The 25,329-nt window shown below is 39.4% G+C and overlaps 4 protein-coding genes across 5 annotated transcripts; 3 read left to right on the top strand and 1 right to left on the bottom strand.

Moving 5' to 3' along the window:
* Window positions 1-857: 857 nt before the first annotated feature.
* Window positions 858-6,293, top strand: si:zfos-1056e6.1 (uncharacterized protein LOC107988029 homolog). The gene is made up of 9 exons (XM_035652219.1): window positions 858-974; window positions 2,250-2,317; window positions 2,618-2,665; window positions 2,833-2,897; window positions 2,995-3,032; window positions 3,734-3,813; window positions 4,152-4,214; window positions 4,394-4,444; window positions 4,687-6,293. Exons 1-9 carry the CDS (start codon window positions 896-898, stop codon window positions 4,738-4,740), a joined length of 546 nt encoding a protein of 181 aa, XP_035508112.1. The 5' UTR covers window positions 858-895; the 3' UTR covers window positions 4,741-6,293.
* A 731-nt stretch (window positions 6,294-7,024) lies between these two features.
* On the top strand, window positions 7,025-14,471 carry ddias (DNA damage-induced apoptosis suppressor). Its single transcript, XM_035652228.1, has 5 exons — window positions 7,025-7,423; window positions 7,647-7,808; window positions 8,190-8,298; window positions 8,821-9,131; window positions 9,628-14,471. The coding sequence occupies exons 1-5, from the start codon at window positions 7,302-7,304 to the stop codon at window positions 11,468-11,470; spliced, it is 2,547 nt and encodes an 848-aa protein (XP_035508121.1). The 5' UTR covers window positions 7,025-7,301; the 3' UTR covers window positions 11,471-14,471.
* A 1,128-nt stretch (window positions 14,472-15,599) lies between these two features.
* LOC118320745 lies at window positions 15,600-20,782 on the top strand. Its single transcript, XM_035651809.1, has 3 exons — window positions 15,600-15,786; window positions 16,210-16,349; window positions 16,485-20,782. The coding sequence occupies exons 1-3, from the start codon at window positions 15,625-15,627 to the stop codon at window positions 19,006-19,008; spliced, it is 2,826 nt and encodes a 941-aa protein (XP_035507702.1). The 5' UTR covers window positions 15,600-15,624; the 3' UTR covers window positions 19,009-20,782.
* Window positions 20,683-25,067, bottom strand: si:ch1073-291c23.2 (uncharacterized protein LOC799862 homolog). Of its 2 annotated transcripts, none has more exons than XM_035651810.1 (7): window positions 24,969-25,067; window positions 23,496-23,609; window positions 23,294-23,407; window positions 22,987-23,043; window positions 22,476-22,634; window positions 21,967-22,080; window positions 20,683-21,830 (listed from the first exon to the last, which is right to left on the bottom strand). In XM_035651810.1, the coding sequence occupies exons 2-7, from the start codon at window positions 23,607-23,609 to the stop codon at window positions 21,783-21,785; spliced, it is 606 nt and encodes a 201-aa protein (XP_035507703.1). In that variant the 5' UTR covers window positions 24,969-25,067; the 3' UTR covers window positions 20,683-21,782. The 2 variants fall into 2 exon arrangements, with proteins under 2 accessions (XP_035507703.1, XP_035507704.1); XM_035651811.1 differs by lacking the exon at window positions 24,969-25,067 and adding an exon at window positions 24,715-24,951.
* Window positions 25,068-25,329: the final 262 nt, after the last annotated feature.

The following is a 25,329-nucleotide window of genomic DNA, read 5'->3' as shown; positions in this document are numbered from 1 at the left end:
AACTCCATCCTGAAACGATGTATTCGCCTTACTTTCTTCGAACTTCCCGATATGAAAAGCTCCTACTGGATATGTGGCGAAATTCATTCAGGGCAAGTGCGTCCCAAAAAAACACGGGGGCAGTTCCGAAGTTCAGAATTGGTAGTACAAAACAAATACACCCCAGTGTCTCAATAAACATATGCAATAATGTTTGTTTATGTTTGACAATTAAACCAATATTGAGAAAGAACTAAAACTGGAATTATATACTGATAATTTTAATTTTATTTTTAGTTAGTGTGTAAGTAATATTGTTACAAGTTTTTTTTTTTTTTTTTGCTTTTCATCACATCCATGCTGTCACATCATTCTGGTGGTTAGTCCATTAAAAATGGCAATAAAAGCCCTATATATATGTATACACTTCTACTTACTTTGAGTATTTACTTGTTACTCAAAATGTGTTTTATTATAATTTATTTTAGCCTACATTACTGAATAGTTTATCTGTGTTTAGTGATTTTAATTTGCTGCCTTGTGTGAAGCACATAGGGTTTCGTAAAATGCCCTATAAATAAATTTATTATTATTAAAATATTAACTGCAATAGCCAGTATAGATCTCAGATAAACTGAGACAGTGGCGGCCCCTCTGAAATGTACAGCAGTAACAGTATTAAGTAGCACAGAATGAAGATACTCAAGTGAAGTACAAGTAATCTACCTTAGAAGTGTAATTAGGTAGGCTACAGTAGTTGAGTAAATACTTTTATTGTGATTTTGCTCTGCTGCACATGGGTTTCTACAGTTAATGCTGGATTTCCCTCTGCAGGCCGGATTTAGAGAGACTTATTGTGAAAGTCCCTGAGCGGATGTCGCTGGTACCCTGGTGTGTGAGCGCTGCTGCTGTGCGGATGATGATTAAAATGTCTAACGTCAGTCCACCACGCGTAACCAAGACCTGGATCGCTCTGAGACGCCTTGACAAAAACGGTTCGTAGGTTTCTGTAAGTTTTTTTGGACTTTGCGAGCAGTGACATGATTTCTCAGACACTGCAGGGGCCTACTAGGTTTGTGCGTCTGTGTCCATGGCAACCTGTTTGACCCATTGAAGTGGACATTATGCGCTCAGCTTCTCCTCAAACCATCATACAAATCCGCACTTTACAGCTTGCATTAAGTTTTTGTTATTGTTGTTGTTGTTGTTGTTCTCAACTTCAACTTAAGTAGATGGTGAAGCTTATAACAATAACAATGAATGACCAAAGAGGAGAAGCTACAGCTGTATTTGACTGTCGAGTGTTATCAGCTCTCTGAATGGCCGCCCGCATCTCAGATGAGTAAAGTGATTCAGAGAGGCTGTTTAATAAAACTAAATGATTCCTGCTCCCTGACTAATGTGTGTGTGTGTGTGTGTGTGTGTGTAGAAATAATAATTTTGTTATTATCATACATTATTCATCAGCCTAATGCTTTTTCGAGTAGTTTAAAGCATTAATAAGAACACACTTTTGGGTTAACACGTTGTAAAAATTAACGCATTAATAAATGCGCAGGTCTGCGGATGTAATTGTCATTAATAAAGGGCAATAGATAATCGGTTAAGCACTTACACATGGTAATAAAGTCGTTTTTCTAATAAGCATTCAGACGCTTACATACAAACTTCAATAAAGGACTGATAACAGGTTTTCTGTAATAATCCATCAAGTCTGCAAATGTCTTTTGTTTTCTTTTTGATAGGATTTTCCACAAAACAGTTACCTAAATAAATTACATCAGCTTCTTCTCCCTCATTACAAAATCCAGAATTTATGAACATGCAAATATTTTTAATTTCAAAAGTTTAAATACTGGACACAGTCAGTGTCCCCTGTTTCACTGTTAAGTCTATTTTAGAGATTTTAAGTTTCCACATCAAGTGTGATACTAGATCATGATTGGCTTCCAATAGTTGCAATGTCACAAAATCACGCTTGTATTTGCAAGTGTTTAAACTCACATTTAAGGTGAGCACAGAGAAACTTTCCCCTTTCAGCAGATGAATTTTAAAAACCACCTTCTAGTGTCAAACTGCAAAATAAGCCACAATAAGCAAACCACATTTATAAGTGCAGGGGGGGACTTTCCTGCATCCCTATGAATAATGGCGTATAAAGAATTAGAAAATGATTTATTAATAACTGATAAAGCTACTACAGCTCCTAAACACTTTTTAAAGGATGGTCTATTAGAAGGTGGCAGCCTCTCATGTTGTATCTGCTGCAGATGACAGAGTGGTGGCTCTTCGAGAAGTGTCCATTCCTGCAGCAGCTGAGGTCCCCATGATCATACAGGTATGTTGCTTTTTTTATTGTACCTGCAATCTTTTGGGAAGATTTTGTCTTTATTTGACTAATTGATAACTTCATTACATGTTCTAGTTACTGTGATTATTTTGCCAACTATCACTGTAAATGTGTTGTCTCATGCAGATTACATGAAACTATGGACCTGATCGGTTCCTGTTCATGTATTGAAAAATATCAACAAAGAGAATTTATGATAAATGAATAAAATAATAACAAACAAACAAAAAAAACAGAAACTCTCTGGCTGTTTGATATTTTATCTTTTGATATTGTATCTCTTTTCAGATTATCTCCACTACCTTTGGGCTGAACTCTTCTAATGTCATATTCAAGGTGCAATGACTCATTTTTTCTCATGTTAGAGATGCAGGCTTCTTTCTGAATGTTCGAAAGAAAGAAAAAATCTGTTTTTGGTTGTAGCTGAAACCATCAGTATGGGGTTAAAATTCTTAAACACACATTGATGATGATGAATCCCTTCTTCTTTTGTCTGTTTGCAGATAAGGAACCACTGTGGCTGTCTGATCCCTCTGAACAGCTCAATCCCTGCAAACAGCAAACACATGTGAGAAGTCTTGATTAAAGACATTTTGTTCTAGATTTCTAAACATCTATTCAGTACTGTACTGATGTCAACTGGTGAAATGTATTTTTCACCACAGGCCTTATCTACTTGAGGTAGCCAAGATCTTTCAGCATGGTAAGAGTGAACTCATCTTTTGTTCTCTTTTTTTTATAAACTGCAGGTCAGGATGTGGGCAAGGGGCTGTCATTTGGGCTTCTACGTTACCCAACAATGTTAATAGAATAGAGTGATATTTCGTAAAAAACAAGTATTCATTTTCTTGAAAAAAATGTGATGAGAAGAGTGATACAGCAAGAGGCTGAAAACAGCTAGTCTGGCTTTTTCTGAAGGCCACACAGTCTGCCTATCAGAACCTCTAAAGCTTATTATCTTGTTTTTTTAATCTGTTTTGTCCAGATTATACAAGCAAGATATAAAAACCCTGAGCTTTAGAGGTAGTGGAAGGTTGATTTTCATACTTTTGGACAGAGCCACACTTTTGTACATAAGACCTTAGAGTGGTTGTGATCTTCTCATCTAACTCTTGGCAAGAAGTCAAATAAGAGTATTTCCCAAAATGTCATATTATTCCATTAAACTGCCTACTGTATGTTGATGGTGGCACCATCTCTGGCATCAGTGGCACCTTCATATCCCAAACTGTTTTTTAAGTACACATAGTAGTTTCTGCAGAAATGTAATAGTGCTCCCTCAGGTGTGCTTGAATACATTATCATACCCATTTCTTACATTACTTAAGTGAAACACAAATTCAGCCTGATTAAAAGCCAAATTTCTCATCTGTCTGTAACGGTTGTGATTTTCTCTGTTCGCAGTGCTTCCCAAACCCAGAACCATTCCCATGACTGTGATCAATAAGAGCATGAAGACCAGGCTACAGACCATTGACAGGAGGGTGAGGCACAGTAACCACAAAGTAGTAATACAATAATGTGGTGGTTTGGCGACGGTACAGTATAAGTGGTTTACAAGAACTAATACTGAAGCATTTACTCAGCAGTGCTGGTCCACAATAAAACTACAACAATGTTTGGAGAAGAAAATGTTTAGCTCTAATTATCAACCACGTGTGCTTCGTAATAGCACTTTTATAGTGTCAATTAGGAGATGATCTAATGTAGAATATGAATTGCTGGGCAGTGCTGGCCTAAAGGTTAGAGAAGAAACAATAAAACACACCAAAACATCTGACCTCTAACCAGAGATGAATTTAGATTCCATGTTATATTACAGATTCAGAGACTGGAGGAACTTCTGCCTCAGATCAAACTCAGGCGCAACGAAAAACTAAGCCAGGTATTTGAACTTTCCTTTAGGCCTTCTACACAGCCACTCTTGATAATGGTAGTGGATTTTTTTGTGAAAATGTAACAATATGAATGGGATAGTTTGTGATTAAACTGCTATAAAGAGGTATACTACATGCATATGCATCCCTACATCCATCTGACTATGGCTTCTCTGTCCTGTCTCAGGACATTGAATGTCTCAACCAAAAGTTGAGGTTTCTTCATAAGAGGATGCAGGTGAGTCATTCTGATCCAACATAATAAGCATCCAACTTCTATTCAGATTATCTTAGAATAATGCACGAATTTAGGTACTTCAAGGAACTTAATAGTCTAGCTGCAATGTCTCAGAAACAACATTTCAAAGGAATGTTTGCATGAATTTTCCAGGTCTCTGCATTGTTTCTGCAGTCTTTATGCTTCTTACTGAATGTCGTTGTTTTTCAGTCTCACATTTGCACACACTGTCCTACTCGCAGGTGGCAGAATCTCGCAGCTGGAAGGGAATGCTGACCAGAGCCCCTCTGTGGTAAACAAGCACCCATATTTCTGGCTGGCTGGCTCATAGAAGATACCATCTGTGGGACCTAGAATCACACTCACCCCCCTTGGAACAAGCCGCAACTTATCCCTGTACATGCACACATGACCATGCGTCATTGTTGGGCTCTGGTACTTAAAAAAATTGCATAATACCCATCCAAAATTCCAATTAGCTAACTTTATGTTCTAAAAATCTGAAAATCATCTGAAAATCTGAAAACATTTTGGGTTATGTCACTGTTCAGAAAACTCTTATATCGTGAAGTAGTAAAGAGGATTGGGTTAATAATGATTCTTACGCAAACTCTTAAGTTATCTTTAAACGCTGCACATATTGAGCCAAACTGACAGGTAATTTTCAAACCATTTTGTAGTTGAGAACGAGTGTGGTTCACACAGGTAGTGTGGCTGCTCTCTGTGAATTGGGTTTAACTCGAACTCTTCAATCTCAGCGCTAGATGTCACTAAAATCTACACACAGCACAACGTCATATTGGCCTGTTTTATGATCACTGCTAGTTAACAGGGTTGAGGTCACACTAGTTCGCAGTAAACACACTGGAGAATTTAAGTGTTTCATCAGAGTACTAACACTGTGTTTTATCTATTATTTTGACCTCTGATCTTCGTTTTTTACATGTTTTACATGAGCTGAAAATGAAAACATGGTACCTAAATTTAATAGCAGCTTTACTTTGAAAGTAGTGATATGTGAAAATATTAAACTTTTTCATAAAAGCATGAAACTCAGTACACACAGAGCCATGTGTGTGTACGCCTATGTTTTGATGTTCAATGATACCATATACAATATCATAAACTGCTCAGGTGAATAGGTAATGGTGAATTTAGAGACATACAAAGGAAATCAAATATCTGAGAACCTATAGGCTTGACATTATAATACCATGAGTGCTCAATCCTTTTGTTCATTAACAAAGCAATAAAGTGACTGTAAAGAGTAGAATAATATTCAATATGATCTTAACAACTTAGCCTTAAAAGAATAAGTCAAACACAAAGATTTACTTAAAACAATTATTGTTTTGTTGTTGTTGTTGGACTTTTTTTCACTGTCTCCTGTGCAGTGACACAGAGTTGGTCACTTTAAGGAGCCTATCTCCACCAGGCATAAACCTAAAGGGGATCATGTATTTGGTCACGTGTGTGTGTGTCTGTGCAACTGTCTGGGCTGATCAGCCTAATATTTTTTTGTCTACATTTATGACAGTGTGCTCAAGGATCTTTCGTAGTTGTGATTCACAATTAAGGTTGTTTTGTAATTCACAACCTTTTTTTGACTGGTCTGTCTGGTTTTTTGACTGGTCATCACTCCTCAAAGGAATATGTGCCAAGGGACCCAGGTGATCCTAGTGATCAGCTCATGCTTTAAGCACAGTGGGGCCCAGGGACCATCACTCAGTAGAAGCTGAGGGTCTTTAGTGGTCAGCTCACTCAGGGGCCCTCACACTGTAAGCAGTGTGGAGTCTAATATGAGTCCAGCTCATATTTTAAACTTCATGGGTCCCACATGCCATATAATAGAATAATCACATATCATGTGTTATAATAAACAATTATCTTTACTTCATTCACGTGTCTCTCTTGATTGAATTATTATTACTGTTATGTATCAATGTCTGTACATATTTCTGAAGATACATTTATTTATTTAGTTATTTATTTGTAGTAGTAGAGTAGTAGCAATTCAACTGTGTCCCTGCACAATGGTTAGCCTCATGCTAGGCTCATTAATGACATTGTTTAAATTCCACCATCTTAAAAGTAGTTAAAATTAGCACCATTGTGGCTTTGTGTTAAAAAGTCTGATATCCTAAACAACACAGCACACAGACAGCTGGTGTAATGAGCAGTTTAGACTTCAGACTGTGTGCACTGTCTATTAACTGTAATCCACACATCTATCAGAGGCAAGTGTTGCATTGTGGAATTTATAGGATAACGTAGCCTACCTGATATGGTCAGGACACTGCAAAATTGTAGAAATTCAGACAGAAAAATACAGTGAAATAGACATAGGCCTACATTTTCCTGGTTCTTATCCTGTGTCCATATGATAACTGCTCCGCTATCTCCACAAGTAATTAAATCCATATTTAATATAAAAGTATTTTTATATTAAAATTCCTCCATATTTAGCAGATAATCTAAATTTTTTTTATTTACTGCCAATCTACTGTTGCACATCCAGTCCAGTAGGTGGCGGTAATGCGTCGACAAGCTGGCTCTTCAACCGCCGGAAAATCTAAACAAAAATAGGTACGTAGTTCAAATGGACGGCACGTAGTCTTTTATATACAATGCTGGCTAAAAGAAGTGATCTCGGGCAGCTAAAATGGGCGTTAAGAAGTAGAAATGTACTTCCTTTGAGCCACTTTTGGTTCAACCTTTAGTAATAATGCTTGGTATTTGGTATTTGGTATTTGCTGGTGTTGGTACTGACACTGGAGCCTGTAATGAGAAGTTTCAGTTAGCCTGCTAGCTGCTGCAGCCAAGTGTCCGTGCCTCAGAGGGATCTCTCGGCTGATAAATGTCTGCTAGACGGGCTCTGGTGGACTGTGCTGTGCTGTCTCTGCAAGATGCCTGTGTGTTTTACCCGTGCTGTAAAGGCTGCTTGTCAAGGGTTGATGTTGAACAGCGGGACGCGACGAGGTAAAAACACACAGACCAACTTCTTCTAAACTTTACTGTGACTAAACACTCTGCAAATTGTAGCATACCAGTACTTTCTTATGTCCGAGCTGTAACTGCATTAACCTATTGCACTGACTTTTTACACTGCAAAAACGTTAACCTACAACACAAATAAATAACTCCCCAGCACTCATTTTGACCGGACACAACCTCCTGTGTCCCTCCTGTCTACCCTCCGCAGGTGGAGGTGCTGTAAGTGTGGTTACAGCTGTCTGAGGGAGCAGGTCGACTACAGATACCGTCTCTCTCTGAGGGTGACCCGGGACGGATGCATATTTGGAGTAACAGTGTTTGGAAGCTGCCTGAACCCATTCTTTGGCATTCATGCCAGTGGTTTACAGAGGTGAGCACGGTAGATTATCTTTCATGCAACTCCAAATGTCTGCAGTTTAACACTCTGGTGTATGAATTAGATTTTTTTTGGTTTGCCTCACACATGTTGTATCAGTATAGGATGGACTATACAATAATAACACATATTCAGTATTTGGAAATTTGTGTTTCGTTTAATGATTCATGTTTTTATTTCAGAAAAGTGTATTTATTTCTAAGGATGTTAGTATAAAACATTGTGGGAAACCCTGTCAGAAGGAATACAGTGTGTTAGCTTCAACCAGTGTTTAGTGTGGCACGTTTAGAAAGCTCAACTTGTTATCGGTGTCTTCTTTCATTCCCAGTTAAGTGAGAGGCAGTGTGGCTCTCTGTTGTGTCTGTCATTTTGTAGGCTGGTGGAGAACTTGGATGGACCCGTTGGACCAGCAACCAGATCCACATTGTTGATGAAGGCTGTCGCGGATTGCTTCATTGGCAGACATTTCATCTTTGGCCTTAAGGTACAGTTGTGATTGGGTATGTAGTGTTCTAAGCGGGTTGTGGTAAGGCTGTAACCTAAGGTGCTGATATTACCTGATTCTCAAGAGAGTTGCTGTTCACAGTCATTCGTCCAGATGGTCCCTTTTTTAGTAATCTTTTGGTCTCGCAAGCAAACTGAATCTAATTAAAGGAGACCCACCTCTTTATTATTTACTTCATCTTTTTCATTTTAACAATATTATAATTACAGCTAGAAGTAACTTTTTCCCTTAAACCTGGTTATGTTATTTGTGTAATATCAGTGTAATATCTGTTAGGAAATAATTCAATGTCTGTACCATATTAACTGACATAAATATGCCTTTTCTGGTTACAATAAAAAGATTTTTGAGTAATCAAAAGGCATGTTTTCCAATAGTTTTCCACATTGCCAATAGTACAATAGTCTAAACTAGTTTGGCCACTGTCTGCGCTCAGGCTTAAGGCTGCTTGCACTCAACCATCCCTGGTCTTGTCTCTTGTCTCTTGTCTCTGTCCTTCAGGTAACCGAAACACAAAGTGGGCCTTGGTTTGGAGGGCCTGTTGCAAATGGCTCCAGCAGTAAAGACACAGTCCACTTTATCGCCAGTCAGATGATTCTCCCCAAAGCTACAGGCCTGGGAGGCTGCACAGTGGTCAGTTATTATCGGATCCTTCTACAGAAAGCTGCAGAATATGAGCTGGGATCTCCTGATTCCAGGAAAACCTCCAGGCCACCAGCAGCAACCCTTCTGCTGATTCCTCGTCATTCTCCAGCCAGTAGCTTCAGTAATGACACACCTTGTGCCTCAGGTCTTTCCCCATTACTGCAAAGGTAATCACATTAAGAAGCTGGTGATAACTATTGCCTTCTATTGTCAGCATTTTATATCAAGGGCAGACTCTCTAGAGGCCAGAAACTAGACTAGAAACTAGAAAATTAGACATGAATGGGAAATAGAGAGACTCATTCAAATGGAAATCAAAGTAAACACAACACAAGCTCGCTAGTTTGATTAGTGAGCTTTTAAGTGTGCCTTCCAACTGTTTCTCATATCACAATTTGTCCAACTTTTACGTCATTCTTGATCAACATTCGTCACAATTTTGGCCTGGCGAGGGTCACTCGGTGAATACAAACATGGAGTTAGTCAGTGGAGAGAGACAGTGAGATGTTAGACCTCATATGTATTTGGGGTGACGCTTATGTACAAGCAAAACTTCCCCCAACTCCGCACGCATTCATGCATTTCAGGCTTTTATAGAAAAGCCAAGATTCATAGTGTAAATCTCTATCTTATTCTTGACAGTTGCCTTTGTTTTCATTTTAGATCACAGTACCAAGACTGCACCCTTTCTCCCACCCCTCCATGGCAACAATCACTAGGACTAGTTACTTCATCAGCAGAGCAGGAGGAAGGCTGCAGTACCCAGGACAGTTGCGATGAGAACAGCAGACAGACGGACAACTTCAAAACACCACATCACGCACAGAGAGGCTGCCTGGTGGACCAGATGGTCACAGAGGAGACAGAGCCATCACTTCTTCTTCCTTTAGAGTGCAGTTCTTACAGTTGTCCGTCGTTTGCCAAATACTCACACTCAGCTATTGAGAAAGCTGTTGGAAATATCCCCATCCTGAACACTTGGTTAAGTCCCTCACCTGGTCACAACCGCTCCAAAGCGAAGGGGTCTTCTACCAAACAAGCCACCGAAACATCTTTGCCAAGCTCCTTGGCTTGGGAGGATTTGCCTTTTTCCGAGAGTCTTACAGAGTTTTTGTGTGAGGCAAACAAAGATTTTGACACTGTTTGTGAAACAGAGCCACGGCTAAATGTGAAAAATCAGAAAGAATCAACAAGAGACAACCTGGAAATCAGATCACAAGACAGAAACATATCAATTAAATCAACTTCTGTTTGTCAAAGTAACACACAGATGACAGACAGACACTCTCGGATATTACAGAATATAACTAACACACCTGCAGCAAATGGAGGTGACAGACTCGATTTATCTGACCAGGTATGTAGGAACCCTTCTGGATGTGTAAACAGAAGTGAAGCCAGAAACATTTGTTCCCATAAGAGTAATCAGGAGGATGAGAAAGATAGTTTACTATCTTATGAAAACGATGAAGAAGAGCACTTTGAAGGCGACACTTACAATTGTTCAGCAGACCTATTCAGTAGCTCACCCGTGGTCGATATGAGCAGAAACACGTTCAGCACACATGCAGAAACTGTCAGGACGACCCCAGAAGCTCGCCCCGTGCTTTTCAAGTCAGACAAACAGCACCCGAGGAGTGAGACGGCAAATGTCTCACACTCAACACCAGACGAACAGAAACTGAAAACGAATACCTGCATAAACAGAGACGGTTTAATTCCACCTGGCACACAAGATGTTAACTTCATCCCTCCCTCGCAGTCCACTCCCATTGTAAAAGTAGCTGTTGTATCAGGGTCACATGCCTCCCCATACAGAACCATGACATTAGGGGACACTTGTGCTTTTGACAGAAATCTGCCTGAATTGGACAGTAAAAAGCCAGCCAAAATCACATCTTCTCTTTGTAAATTAAACAGTGTCAGAGCTAACTTGCTCTCACGGTGCGGCAGAGAGTCTACAAAAGAAAGTCTGGTGTGTAGTACGAGATCAAGCAGACACAGCCACACGTTTACCCCAAAAAGGAGGTTCTGGAAACCAGACAAACATAAACACCACCTGCTGACTCAGCAGCACCTGAGGGGCCAGAGGGGGGCTCTGAACACAGACTCAATAGGAAGGACCAATCACAGATGTGACTCAAGTGATAGTGATGTGACTGTGTGTGATTATGAGGACAGTGACGCAGTTCTTGTTCCTCCCACCCCTGCTGCTAACACACGGCTGAGTGCGTTAGCAGCAGGCAGAAGAAGAAGGCAGCAGACTGATAATAGCAGCGGTAGTGTGGATTATACTCGGGAAGGGAAGCAGAGAGATGGTGTTGATTGTAAAAGAACTCTGTTGCCTCAAACTGTCACATCTTCACAGAGAGGTCAGGCACAAAGAGGAAACTGTGACAGTGGGACTACTGATGACGGGAGTCTGGACGGATCTAATTGTTACCTCCTTGATGATGAGAACCAGGCATGTGATTGGTCTAGAGATCTCTTCTCTGACTCAGTCTGAGAGGTTCTGTTCAAGATGGATTTACGAATAGTTTTTTTTAATGTGTTCAGGGTTGGCTACCCAACTTATGATTGTTTTGAAAGAGTACTTCTACTCCCACTGCTACTACCAACAGTACTGCTACTCCAACTCTCTGCAGACGGATCTAAGAATAGAGCACATATATATTAAACACTAAAGAGAGGAGAAAGGCAACACAGGAGAAGTGTTGCAGCAGCAAAGGTGGGGCAGCTCTTATTAATGCCTATGGTTTTAAAGATATTTTAAAAAAAAATCACATATGGGTGTAATGTGTAGATTTCCACATGCTTTTATAGATTTATTTTAAAAGGAACAATCTTCTGCACATGGTGCACTTTTTAAATAATCAATGCTTTTATTGTAAACTTAAATGTTTGGATCAGATGACCTTTTGAATATTGAGGTGTGTAATTTACCTTTTTTGAGCTATGTGGGCCGTACTGTGACACATTAGTAATTATATATATTATATTTCTAAAGGTTTCCTGCTGCTGCATCTTTACTGCCATTGCTGGCATTATTTACTGTCTGTTCTCTATTGGTTCTCCAACTTTCTGAATGCTTTTAAAGTGATAATATGTGTATGACTGGGTGAATATCTGATAAAGCAATTGCTGCTGCTACATCTAATGACCATTGAGGATTAAAATATTAAAATGTTTGACAGAAATGTATTGAGTTTTGCATTTTTATCCTATTAATACCGTAGATGATAGAGATGGACAGGAAATACTGAGAAGAAATGGTATGAGTAGAAGCAAAGGTCCCAACCCCAAGGCAAACAAGACGCTCCGTCACTCTTGAATGCTCTCCAGTCTAATTTGAACCACTCTGCTCCCTGCTCCCTGGTACTTCTGTTGGCAGCAGAGTCCTTAAGCTGACCTGCTGTCCTGGTGCTACTGTGTGTGTTTTTGCAGGGGTGTTAACGCAGGGATGAGTGTGTACAGTGTTATGCCAGGGAGCTAAGAATAGCTGCAACCAAATATCATGACTGCAATGTTCTGGATGTGTGAGTAAAAGAGAGAGGGCAAAATGAAGATGATGTACATGTTTAAAAATGGAACTGGGACAAGAAGTAAGTACAGCTGGAGCTTTGTACTGTATGTGTTGCAGAGCCAGGGTTGGTATGTAGTCAGCTGGGTATGGCGTGATGCGTGTCTGTGTGGATGTTCCAGCATCCTGTTTGGTTGATCGTTTTCATTTGAAGTTCTTTGTGTATATTTTTAGCATCAGAACTCTTGGAGTGCTCCTGAGGTACACACACACTTCCATAAAATTTTGCCCACACGCATTTATGTTACCACGGAGGATGTTTCCTAATGACCTAATGATCTCCTGACTTCTCTTGACTTTGCCAACAAGTTGGGCGCTTAAAGAAAAACTTTAAGTGTTTGTGCTGGACGGCAAGACCAAACATTTGTACTACTGTATTTTTTTAAGATGTGGGTAATTTATAATTTATAATTTAATAATTTATTTATTTATTTATTTGTTGTTGTTTTTTTTTTTTTGCATGACTGTGCCTTTATATGCGTTTATAGTAGCTTATTCTACTGTCAGGGGTGCATAGAATATACAATTTTTTTTTTATTGTTCAAGCTGCAACAAATATGCCAACACATTTAACAGTGCTTTCTTTTCAAAACAAAATCTTTTAAACGGTTGTATAAACACTAAAATAATGAAATAACGTGTTTAAGTATTCAAAAAGTATTTCTCAAATGTTCCATTACACAAGAAAGAAATAACTTACAGCAGTTTTTAAATATATATTATATATATATATAAATTCATATATTGGAAATCAAAACCAGTATTCTGATTTGTCTATATCCGGTTTATCACCCACCTGTGAAGAGCAGCCGTCCCTAAATATGATGCAAATGTCTCTGTGGTGGTGTGTTCTTGCAGTCCCTCAGCTGGCAGAGAATCCACATTATGAAAAGGAAGACCCTGTACCTTGTGCTGGAAGTAGTACAGAACGTTGGCTATGGGAGTACTCAACAGCTCCAGCCTGCACCAGATATTTGGTGTTTGTGTGTATGCCAGAGAAGTTTGGCTCCAGCTGCTTCAGTAATAAAAATAGTAAATATAACCTCTGGTGCCATATAACCATTTATAAGTGTCAGTTTATGCACTTGTAATGCAATCAGCCAATTTGAGTTAAATGAGATTTGAATATAAAGATGGTGGTGCTAAAAGAAAATACCCACACCTCCTGGAGAAATACTCTTCTGTCTAAGATTTTTGCCATTAGCCACTTTTTCAGATTTTTTTGATTTTGGTGTAATCGCAATGTGTTTGCAGATATCTCTTTGAACTTTCTTTTTAACTTTTAAATGATTCAGTAACCATTACTGTGAGATTTACTTTACTCATTTACTGAATGAAGATTGACATGACCATTTTTGTAAATTGGCCCTTAGCCTTTAGGTGTTTTATAAATACAGTCCCAGAGCTTGATATGTTTCCAAAAGTTGCAGCTGTGTGTGTGTGCCAAGGGAGACCCTCTCTCCTTTGCGTGCAACTAGTAGCCTACAGTACATGAGTTATGCCACCAATGGAAACACTCAGAGCCACTGTGTCGAGCATACGTGCTTGACTGCTTGACTCTGTGTGTGTGTGTGTGTGTGTGTGTGTCATTACTGCCCATGTCGTAGCATCATTTATTTTATTATTATCTTTATGTAGGTCAGTGCATCTGAATTTTTATGTTTCATTTTGTTCATCATTGTTTGACAGTGACAGGAATATGGCTTGCAACAAAAGTTCCCCTGCTTAAATCAAACCAAATGTTGCAATTATGCACTTTGACCATTAGGTTACTGGGATGGCTAATTTTGTGTTATTTTGTTAAATTATGTCAATTACATTGCATTCTGTTACACTGTACCCACATGGCACACTATAAAAGCACCATTGTATATATAAAAATGCACAAAAACACTATACAACTTAAACTGGTACCAATATTAAGCAAAAGGCCGGTATATTCTATTCTATTTTATTTCTGTATAAATGATTAAAAGATTAAACCAAAATCAGCTGCCATTAATTTTACAGTAAACAAATTATTTACTCTGTTTTGTCAGTTTTTTTGAATAGATGGTACACCTAAAAAATCACTTAAAAAAAAAGAATCTGCTATATATTTTTATGTACATATTTTGGATATATAAGGTATACACCTTATATTGTATTGAGCACCAAAATTAGTTGTGTAATATAGGTTATTAATGACTTGTAGTTTGTGCCGCAAGACTTATTTGAAATGGTTCACTATGTGATAGCATCTGTTGCAGTAGTGTTTCCATTGCACTGTTTCCAGGGAAAATGTACTCCTGGGTTGTGGACAGCTAGTAGTGTGGCTGTAACATTAGAGGGCTGTAGAGATTAAGAGGCGTGACAAGCACATGGTGTGGAAGGGTGGAGAAATGGCTTAGTATGGAGTTGTCAACAAAGCGTCAGCCCGGGGGCCGTCTCATGGTCCTGACATTGGAGAAGCTTCCCGTTGTAGAATTAAAGCAGATAGATACATCACAGATTTCTTCTTCGGTTCTTCTGCGATAGTGTGTGTGTAACTCCAACAAATGTAGTAGAAGACTATTGGAGACTCAAAACCTGACAAATTAAGCCAATTAAATGCCTTGATAACAAATTATGTTTGACACATGTACTGTTCTGTCAGCTGTAGGTAATTCATTCTTACTCCACAGTTCAAGCTCACTGCATACTGCAGACTATTCTGTAGCTGGTCATGAACTCTGACCTCCTTGCTGACCCCCCCAGCCCCCCTCCCCACCACCACCAAAAAAAACCACTTCATAAGAGAATGAAGTCATTGTCATTAGTATGAATGACAGTCACTGTCTTGTACTATTTTTTTTATGGTGACAACATTTTATTTGTGCATTTAAAAAAATGACTTCCCTGATAACATCTTGTGATGTGAATAGAAGTCTCTATTAGCTACAGTTCTGTGGTCTGCTGTTGCTACTCTGTGGGCTGGTCTCTTTCCCCCTCCATAATAAGACATGGAAATTCTGACGTTAGATGCCAGTGCTCCTTATAAGCACCTGTCCTTCCGCGTCACGCCAAGCTCCGAATATGAAAAGCGTGTGATTGTTTTCCGAATGAGAGTGTGCGTAGATAGTAGACTGGGACTATATATTCCCCATGGAGGGTCTTTTCTCCATTCAACTGCAAGCAGGACTTGGTGGGACACTACGCTGAGAGCTTTACACTGCGCACTGCATAGTGGACATTTGTTGCTCCTCTCCCAATATAACATGGAGGTAAGATATTTGTTTCTACCTGAGGTACATGTTCAGACAGTGTGTGGCTGTAATGACTTTTATGACTACTTTAACTGATGAATTACAATAATCAGGTAACACTTTGCTTAAACTTTGTGCTTAAACTGAAAAAGAGTTTGTTCAAAGTAGTTGTATTCATTTGGAAATAAGGACATAAGATTTTAATCAGTTGTATAATACATCGCCTTAAAGTCTAGTCTAAACACCTGTGAGTGGCAACCCATGGTGCACATTAAGACAGAGACTAAAGCAATCAGCACTAAATCTTTTCACCCGTAATACAAATAAACATAAAAAACTACTACACTCGAGCTTATCTGAGCCTTCTCAGTGCCAGTCTTCTGTTTAATCTCGCTATATAAGCAGCGCTAACTGCTATTGACTGAGTTCTGTACTCTCCAGGTGGAACCCTCTGTCCAGGAAGCCTGTAACCACGCAGCATCACTGCTGACAAGTCTAAACCTCCAAAGAGAACGAGCTCAATTCTGTGACTGTGTGGTCAGACAGAAACAGAGCCCTGGTCAGCTGTACCCTGCACACAGGTGAGCAACATAAGCTGGTTTTCTTAATCGCAAACAAACTTTTGCGAAAATTACAACATATTTAAATTCTTGTTTATATTGGTAGTTGTGTGTCGTTTGCAGCACCACATATCTAGTTGCTCTTTGGTCCCCCAGGTGTGTCCTGGCAGCTTCTAGTCCAATGTTGGCATCTATCTTGTCCTCTTCTGGTGTCCTGGTGGAACTGCATCTGTCTGACTCTGTACTGGAACTTGTTTTGGACTACATTTACACAGGGGCTTTGCCATACACTCTTAGCCAACAACAGCATTACAATCTGCTTACTGCTGCCTGCTACCTGCAGATGGATGACCTACAGGATGCTCTGAGGACTGAGGTGAATACTGCAGATAATACAAATGCCTCCACTGGAACTGAGAATCAGTCATATAAAGACATTAATACTAAAACTGACACTTGCAGTGCAAATTCACTGGAGAGAGAGAATCAATATTGTGATGATATAGATGCATGTAGAAGTAGCAGTAAAACTGATGCATACCACTGTAATAATTTAAGCAATGCAAGTACCAGCTGTAGTTTGACTGAACGTTCTGGACGAAGTGTAAATGCAGGTAACTGCAGACAAGCAACTTATCTGATGCCTCAGGATTTGATTCAAAATATCCCTGGCGCGGCTGAAGCACATGGGGTGTCTATGGAGGAGCCAGCAGCGACAGCTGAGAACAGGAGGCATTTGTATTCACGCTGTACTGCTGAGGTGCAAGAGGAAGAGACAAGCAGAGCAGAGAAGACACAGCAACTGGGGTTAACAGTGAAAAGTAAAGCAGGGGAGAAGCAAACTAACAGAAAAGAGGAAGACAAGATGCTTCGCTCTCCCCTTCCTCATCTCTCGACCTCCCGCCTTAAGGACAAGTTTTCTCCCTCACAGCACTCCTCCTCATCACCACATCTGTGCTGTGGGGCTGTGCCTGTCATCCGTCACAGCGGTAGAATAGCTATGGCAGAAGTGCCTCCTTACCACCCAGTGTCTCAGGCCTCGGTCAACTCCAGCAGGGCCCCTGACTTACGATTAGGAAGCACAGACAATGACAGAATTGTTGAAGGTATTACCACTGAACACAAAAATCATTATGAGGCACAGAATCGGGATTACAGAAACAATGAATACCACATTGGAACACAGAGTTCAGATCAATGTGCAATACAGGATTTATGTTACAAATCCAATGCAGATGAATCAGACATCAAAAGGCAGGATTACAATAGCAGCAATACAGACAGTGATGAATATATGGGCAATGGATTATCCCACATTACAGATCATAATGATCACCATGCTCACTGTGATACATTTCGGAATAAGACTCCCACAAAACATTTTAGTGACGATTCAGTGCTGCAGAATAAGGATTGCAGCAGCTTCACCAAAGAATCAAGAAATAAAACTGATCTAAGTTTTAAGGATTTCCCCTCCAAACATCAGCGACTGGATTGCTCTGATTGCCACAATGTCTCGAATGACCCGAGTGTTGTAGTTCCACTTCCTGTACAGGAAGAAGGAACAGGAAGTGACTGTGAAGATTTGTGTCCTGAAGGAGAAGTGAAAGAGGAACAGAGTTACTCAAGCAGGTGTCCAACTAAAATGGATAGACAGGACAACCACTGTAACCTCTATGGACCTCGGTACACAAGCACAAAAGACGCCAACTCCAGCCAGCGTGAACATGACAACAAAGACACGGCTATGGATCATAATACTGACTGCACATTTCTGGAACATGAAAATATGTCGGGCATTGGGCCACACTTAACTTTTACAGTGCCTGTGGACAACAACATGTCTGATCCTACATACAGTGTTGTGGGGCAGTCATACAGTGGACATCTTCGTTATCACTGCCTACCCCAGGAGGACACGCACTTATCACACAGAGACTCTGATCACAAACACTCCCACCCTAGCCACCCTGATCATTCAGACCAGTCCACTGATGAGGAGGAGGAGGAGGATGCCAGTCCAGGTCTCAGTCCTCTGAGTCCTCAGCACTTTGCTACTACAGATCAGGTTCTACTGCTGGACATCAGTGCCAAACCTGCAGAGCTGCTCGTGTCCTACAAACACAGATCTGATGAAGGGGAGAAATGGGTTGCATTAAGCCAAAAGGACACATGTGGAAATGGGTATGGGAATAATGATAGATTACAACGTAATGAAGCTGTGTCTTGGGTTGGGGAAACAAATGTTGAAGAAAGAAAATCTGTTAGTAAAGAGGAAAACAGGCCAGGAGCTGAGGTTGTACATAAAGGTGAGAACCAGACCATTACCTGGACAGCCTGTTCACCTCCTAGTGTGCCAGACTCTGTACAAGCCTCAGTGTCATCTTCTTTGTCTGTATGCATACCTTCTACCCTGTCAGCCAGCATGCCAAAAAATATATCAGCCCATCTGTCAACTCCTGTTCACCACCCTTTCCAGTGCTCTCTGTGCGAACGTTCCTTCAGCCAGCGAGGCTCTCTGAATAGACATGTGCGGAGCCATCTTGGCGTACGGCCCTTCCCCTGCCCCCGCTGCCCTATGACCTTTTCACGACAGTACCGTGTCACAGAGCACATGCGTGTTCACCAGCGCTGTGTCCTTGGGAGCGACTTTCAAAAGCCTCCCGCCTCTTCAATTTGAGACCACAGGATTATGATAATATGTTTAAATATATCGAAGAAAATTAGGGCATTTCTTTTAGAATTCAGGGTATTCAGAATTCAGCAGTGCAGTGAAAATATGCCATTCCAAATAAGCAGTAAAGGGGAAACGAGCAGAAAAAAGTAAGTAAAGCATCAATCAATATTTTGATGTAAACAATAGAACACATTCATAGTGATGAAACCACAGATAATTATCACCCGTTGCTTCTCTCAGATCTCCAGAGCTTTTAAGCATCTTTCAGCTCAGTTGTTTTGGTTTTCCAGTCTGCGAATTCACTGTTTCGGTTCACTCTCAACTCTGTTTTCAGCAAAAAAGCGAGTCAGCAGCATTTAGCAGCTAAAGAGGATTTCCCAAAGGTTGGGAGAGATCAAAACAGAGCTGAATATTGGACTTATAATCGCCAGGTGGCCAGAAACACGACTCCAAATGAATGATAATGTTTCTCGGTGTCTGCTTGATGTGTCTGTTTACGAGTTCGCCTTCTCAAAACATCAGTTATTGCAGGGTTAAGTTGCTCCGTCTCTGCTGGATGTGTAAATAGGCAAATGTCTGCTAACAAGTTATTCCTATATCAACATAAAAGGTGATAATATATGAGTGTTGTGTCTTCTTTAGCGTTCTTTAGCGCTAATTTTTTTCTCAGATTAACATTTTGACTCCATTCCATTCAGTGCTGTAGTGGGTGTTGTCAGCAGGCACTAATTTATTATGAGATTAAAGGTTGCAGTGACAGAAAGGTTTTGTACAGCAGTGACCTGTCACATGGGACTCATATTCTCTGTTTAGACTGTGTATGATGTCAAACTCTTTGTTTTCATATGTAATTAAAGGCATTTGTTTTAATTGATTGATGAAAACATTATTTAAGAGAATTTCCATTCCTTTAATGATGCATGTCATTGTTTCCCTTGTTCATGGGATGCTATATGGTGTGTAAAGATTCAAATTAGAGATGAATTACTTTTGTAACACTGATAGAAGAAACTGAGCTTGATATATTGTTTTCTGTCTGATGCACATTGTGTATATGATTGTCATGTATATGACAATTTTTGTTTTGTTTTTAATTTTCCACAACAACACTTTAAAATAATACAAATTGGAATATGTTTGGTTTTACAAATTAAGCTATAAAGATTAAAAGTTAACACAATCTGAAGCCAATGCAACATAATGAACTTGATTGTCGTGTGATTTGTGTTATGTTATTCTGTACTCAAAGTGAAAATTTTGTACATATTTTTAAGACGGGCATATTTTAAGTTGTAGCCTGTTGTCCCTTTGTTTTCCTAATTTGCAGTTTGCAAACTTATGGTAACAGTTGCACAGGAAGGGTACAGACATATCAGGATTTGAATAACATCTCACTCCCTGTTCCTTCTGTTAACAGAGAAATTTATTAGCGATCTGTCTTACATGCTGTCCTCTGTAAGTGAGGACAGTACATTGGGTGTCATAGTGCTTGTACTTAATGGTGTTGCTGAAACAAGAGCTGACATGGTAGGTAAAAAAAGTATCAAGGGCAGCCATGAGACTCTGTGCATGCGCTGTCTTGTCTATGCCAAACTTCTTCTGTAAGGGACAGAAAGGTGGAAATACACTGCATCGTTCGGTGTTCAACACTTCAGACAGTAAAAACACAGAGAACAGTTTGCCAAAGGTTACATGTTTATGGTTGGATTTGTTGACATTAAATTTTCACATTCAGATTTTTCCACTCTGTTCTTGGAATAAAATGTTTCAGAATTTACATGGCTGTGTGTTTCCATTTGGTAATAATGCAGTTCTAAATGCAAACCATGATTAAATACTCACTTAAAATACTCAGATGCATTAATACAGAATCAAGGTTTATTACTTTTTAAGCCATAATAAGTCATTAATTAATTACTAATTAAGCAGTATATTAACAAACATTAAGAAGTTATGTTCTTAAGTTGTTCATAGTTGAATTTGGGTGCAGGTTTTGTGCAACAATTTCCCAAAAGGTATGTGGTCAATCCGTAACCTGATCAGAATGAATTACCACTATTTTAATACACTATTTGAACAGTTGAATAAAATTAGATATGTGGGCAGTGATTTGTAGTCCTGGAAGCAAACTGGTTAAATGGTCAATTTGAATGGTCTTCCTAGTGAATTAAAGGTAAAAAGACAAAGCAAATAATTTCATGCTGGCAGAGGATAAACACCTCAATCCAAATTGTTGTCCTATTAATGGAACATATATAATGAGAATATATTATAAACATTTCTATAGGGTGCCTAAATAGTGGTGCCTTTTTACTGTAACGAGAACACCAGCGAGCTCATCTGAGTTGAGGTTTTATTGTTTTGGAGAAATTAAAACAGCCCACACTAAATGTTTTTTTCAGCTATCGCAGACAGACATTGGTTTAACCCAGACCTTTGTCCTGTGGTGTAATAGTGCAAACATAATGTAGAGACAGCTCAGCCAGTGCCGGACTGCAAAGTAGCAGTTAATTGGCTACACAGTGGGGAGAGTTCAATGTCATCTTCCTGCTGAATCTGGTGGCAGGTGTTCAAAAAAGGTTAAAAAGTATAAAAAATATACATACATACATATTAATTGAAATGAATTTGTACAACAACCACAACTCACCAGTGAGAAGTGGTTAATGTTTATGAATCATGTGTCTTGTTGTGCCCACAAGGAGAAATACTTTGCTGTCTTTGTATGCTTTATAAGTCTTTTTTCTGCTCAGTCTATCCCACTTCAGACTTCGTCGTTATTCAACTGGTGTCTCAGTCGGCGAAGCAGTCATCATCACAATTACCTAAAGAGAAGAGAAAGAAGAGCACACTAATGCTTAACTGGTCCTCAGTCATGTTGTAGCTTTAGCAAATATTGTGAGACATTAGTGAGTGGGACACGCACAGCTCTCAGCAGACAGAAGTTGGAAGTCTTTTTACCTGGCTCTTTGTTGAACGCAGGGCAGCCCCAGCCAGAGCTGACATTACAATGAGAATAACTGCACCCACAAAACTGTGGAACAGGAAGATCGCATTCATAGACTCATCCATGGCCTGGAAAAACAAATGTATACACCTATCTCAAAAACACTGTAACTGTGGAACAAACTGAAATCAAAGCACTTTTTACCAAGTGAAGAAAATAATTGATGCAGTTAATTGGGGTCACAGCAAGTCAAATTGGTCGTCGCTGCTCTTTTATATTCTGGATAAGTGCTATGACCCAACAATAAATCAAACATTTAAAATGTATTGTGTACTGTTTTCTGTTTCTCAGGAGTCACACATCCTAAAATGCTAAACCATTTGAAGAAGTTTTCACTTGACATTTGAATCAATCCAAGACACACAAACTATATGTTGTTTGTAAGATTGTTCAATATCATATAATGAAGCCTTAATTCAATGAAAAAAATTGACACCAACACACACGAAACAATTATAATCACCTCATATGTTAACCATGGTACTTCGGACTCTGTGATATTGTATTCAAAGTAGTCATAGTGTCTGTAGTAGTGGGAGTGTACCAGTTCGGGTAAGATCAGCATGAAAGTCCAACATGCCACCAGTATGCCCACAATGCTCAGAGCCAGTGATATGGTTACCTATATGTAGACACCAACCGAGAGAGATGAGGGAAAAACAGACCAAAAATTACAAATGGTAATAATTCCTATGGACAACAGGGGGAGCCCTGCAAGTGGTGATAAAGTAATCAAAGAAGATATGATTAACATCTAAATAAATACTAGAATCTGAGACTTTTACTCTTAGGTAATTGAACTTTTAGTGGAAAACCATATCAGACACCAATCATTATTCCAAGAATTATTTGTATGTCATATGTCTTAAAACATGTCAGGAGGGGTTTGTTAATAAAGCAATGTATCTTCAGGTCCTCTAAATACAATATCCAGTAAATACAGTATTGCTTCAAGATATTACAAGAGAGCTTACTGTTTTCTTGGTTGGTTTGTGCTCTGTCACAATATACAGAATCCCACATACGATGAACTGCAAAAGGAATCAGAAAAAAGATGTTTTATTATATATCCCTCAAATGTTTTGGGATACTACCGCATGCATTAGATAGAGCTCAGCCTGTTGCTGGTGCAGAAATTAGTTCAAATTACTCTCAGCCCTCAATCAAACCCTTTACAAATGTTGATTATAGGTGATTTCTTGGTTTTGTCACTCTGCTGTTTAATAGATAGATAGATAGATATGATCCAATGATGAATAATTCTCTTGTTGTTCTACCAACCATTGTTCCCAGTAAGAGGCCAGGTGGGATGACTGCCGATAAGTGTTGAACAGAGGATGGCATGATGGCGATGGAAAGGATGAAGTAAGACATGCCCAGGACCAGAACGATTATCTAAAAGAAAATCAAAAACAACTCTTTTTTTTGTTAATTCCTTAAAAAACAAGATTTTTGATAAACATCAGGTGTGTGTGTGTCTCACGCCAATAATCTTGGGTTGGCCCTTAATGAAGCGATGTAAAGGTTTGACGCCTCCCATTGTGGCGCCTTGAAGACTTGTATTATTACCACTCGCAGAGTAGAGCTCAGCAGACATCTTATAAGCAAACAGACACAGGACAGAGACATTAATATGGGGATTCACTTGCTGCTTGTATGTTACACTATAGGGGGTCAAGTTTTGATTTTACATCTGACGGATCTGATTCTCTTATCGAATCCTGGTTTTTATTCTTGTCACATTATTTGAGTAGTTAAAGAAAAATTCAGTGCAAACAAAAACTATCTTTAGCTTCAGTTACTAACTATCTTTAGCAGATTTATTTATTTTGTCCTACATGAGATGCAGATGTTGGATGTTTGTTTTTAGTTCAGTTTGATCTCTGTGACCAGTAGCCTACACAAACACTGTGCACTGACTCAGTACTGTAAGAAAAAAGCTTTTTCCTGCAAATATACTCTGCCGTGATTCGGTTGTACCACAGATGTATTTTGTAAAGCTTTAGCAACTCCTTGGACACTGACACATGAAACCTAAAATGTAAATGGAAGTAAAGAAGTAAAGAGTAGAGGGATAAGTGAAGACATCTGCTAGTGAAAAGTCATATTCAAGGAATAAAATGCAGAACTAAAAAGAATGTTTCTTAAAGGACCATGTCTACATGGAAATCCACAGACGAGCCATTCCTACATTCTGGTAATTATACGCTAATGGAAATATTCTGGTCAATATTATATTTAATTTCTGCCAATAGATTCTCCTAAATGTTACATACTGGACCTCTAACAAAGGTCACACACATTTTATTTGTATTTATGTATTCAGTTATTATTGAACTTGAGCTTTCAGTACTAACTCAACCTGATGTGTAAATGCTTCCATCTGTTTTATTCACATTTCTATTCCTCTAAATGATCCTGACCAGTTTTAAATGAGTTATTATTCCTGTAAAAGCAGGCAGTACACACCATGGCATGTGCAATGCATTTTACACTACAGTGTCATAAGCTGCCTGCTCACGTGTTATTAATTACAACAACTGCAACTCCCGTGAAGCTCTGACAGAAGGCTAACAGCCGAGACTCACGGGATATGTTGTGGTCGAAACCGTCCACAAACGTACAGTAGTAGAGGCTGTGCAGTACACGCTGTTTACTAGAAGAGATGTGGGACTGCACATACGTTAGATATCCCCACTCACCCTGACATCAAGCAGAACGGATCGTTTACTGAGAAAACACTGGTCTGAAAGGAATGTATCCTCCACTGCGCTAAAGCTGCACAGATCCACAGGAAGTTTATGTAACTAACTTAAGTGACTCTGATCTATCAACGTGACTGCGTAACTATGTAACGTAGACAGGAGTACGCTATTGTTAAAGTGTCAAGTCTCAGACTTAGACTCGTCCAAATAACAAACAGACTAGCTGTTAAAAGAGAAACGGAGAAGCAGACCTTGAGTGCAGTGCTGGGGTCCGAGCTGTAGTTAACTGGTACTCTTGTAACCACTGGCGTTCACATCTGGAGCAGCGTGATGGGGCATTTACGGTCGATCCGTTCATTTTGAACACGACCCGAACTCATAATATGTGCTTGTTGTAACTCATGGCTGATAGCATTTGCTGCAAGAGAGCGATTTATTCAACAAGTCCCCCCAAAGAAATGAGTAAATATGTTGTTTGCTTTTGTATTTGTCCAATCAGAAACAACAGTTCACAACAACAGTGAACAGTTATACTTCCTACGGCCAATAGAGGTTTTAGGTCCAGTGTGTAACATTTAGGAGAATTTATTGGCAGAAATGGAATATAACTAT

Source organism: Morone saxatilis, unplaced genomic scaffold (assembly GCF_004916995.1).
Source record: "Morone saxatilis isolate NCDOM2014 unplaced genomic scaffold, NCSU_SB_2.0 Contig11, whole genome shotgun sequence".
Taxonomy (NCBI): domain Eukaryota; kingdom Metazoa; phylum Chordata; class Actinopteri; family Moronidae; genus Morone; species Morone saxatilis.
This window is presented reverse-complemented; position numbering and strand designations above follow the sequence as displayed.

Excerpts from the sequence above, each read along its gene's own strand:
- si:zfos-1056e6.1 (XM_035652219.1), top strand. The coding sequence starts at position 896 with ATGATGATTAAAATGTCTAACGTCAGTCCACCACGCGTAACCAAGACC. Across the intron at positions 975-2,249 it reads GAGACGCCTTGACAAAAACG|ATGACAGAGTGGTGGCTCTT; the intron begins GTTCGTAGGTTT and ends TATCTGCTGCAG. Across the intron at positions 4,445-4,686 it reads TTCTTCATAAGAGGATGCAG|GTGGCAGAATCTCGCAGCTG; the intron begins GTGAGTCATTCT and ends TCCTACTCGCAG.
- ddias (XM_035652228.1), top strand. The coding sequence starts at position 7,302 with ATGTCTGCTAGACGGGCTCTGGTGGACTGTGCTGTGCTGTCTCTGCAA. Across the intron at positions 7,809-8,189 it reads CATGCCAGTGGTTTACAGAG|GCTGGTGGAGAACTTGGATG; the intron begins GTGAGCACGGTA and ends GTCATTTTGTAG. Across the intron at positions 8,299-8,820 it reads ATTTCATCTTTGGCCTTAAG|GTAACCGAAACACAAAGTGG; the intron begins GTACAGTTGTGA and ends TCTGTCCTTCAG.
- LOC118320745 (XM_035651809.1), top strand. The coding sequence starts at position 15,625 with ATGAGAGTGTGCGTAGATAGTAGACTGGGACTATATATTCCCCATGGA. Across the intron at positions 15,787-16,209 it reads TCTCCCAATATAACATGGAG|GTGGAACCCTCTGTCCAGGA; the intron begins GTAAGATATTTG and ends TGTACTCTCCAG. Across the intron at positions 16,350-16,484 it reads CAGCTGTACCCTGCACACAG|GTGTGTCCTGGCAGCTTCTA; the intron begins GTGAGCAACATA and ends TTGGTCCCCCAG.
- si:ch1073-291c23.2 (XM_035651810.1), bottom strand. The coding sequence starts at position 23,609 with ATGTCTGCTGAGCTCTACTCTGCGAGTGGTAATAATACAAGTCTTCAA. Across the intron at positions 23,408-23,495 it reads GCCAACCCAAGATTATTGGC|ATAATCGTTCTGGTCCTGGG; the intron begins GTGAGACACACA and ends ATTTTCTTTTAG. Across the intron at positions 23,044-23,293 it reads GCCTCTTACTGGGAACAATG|TTCATCGTATGTGGGATTCT; the intron begins GTTGGTAGAACA and ends TTCCTTTTGCAG.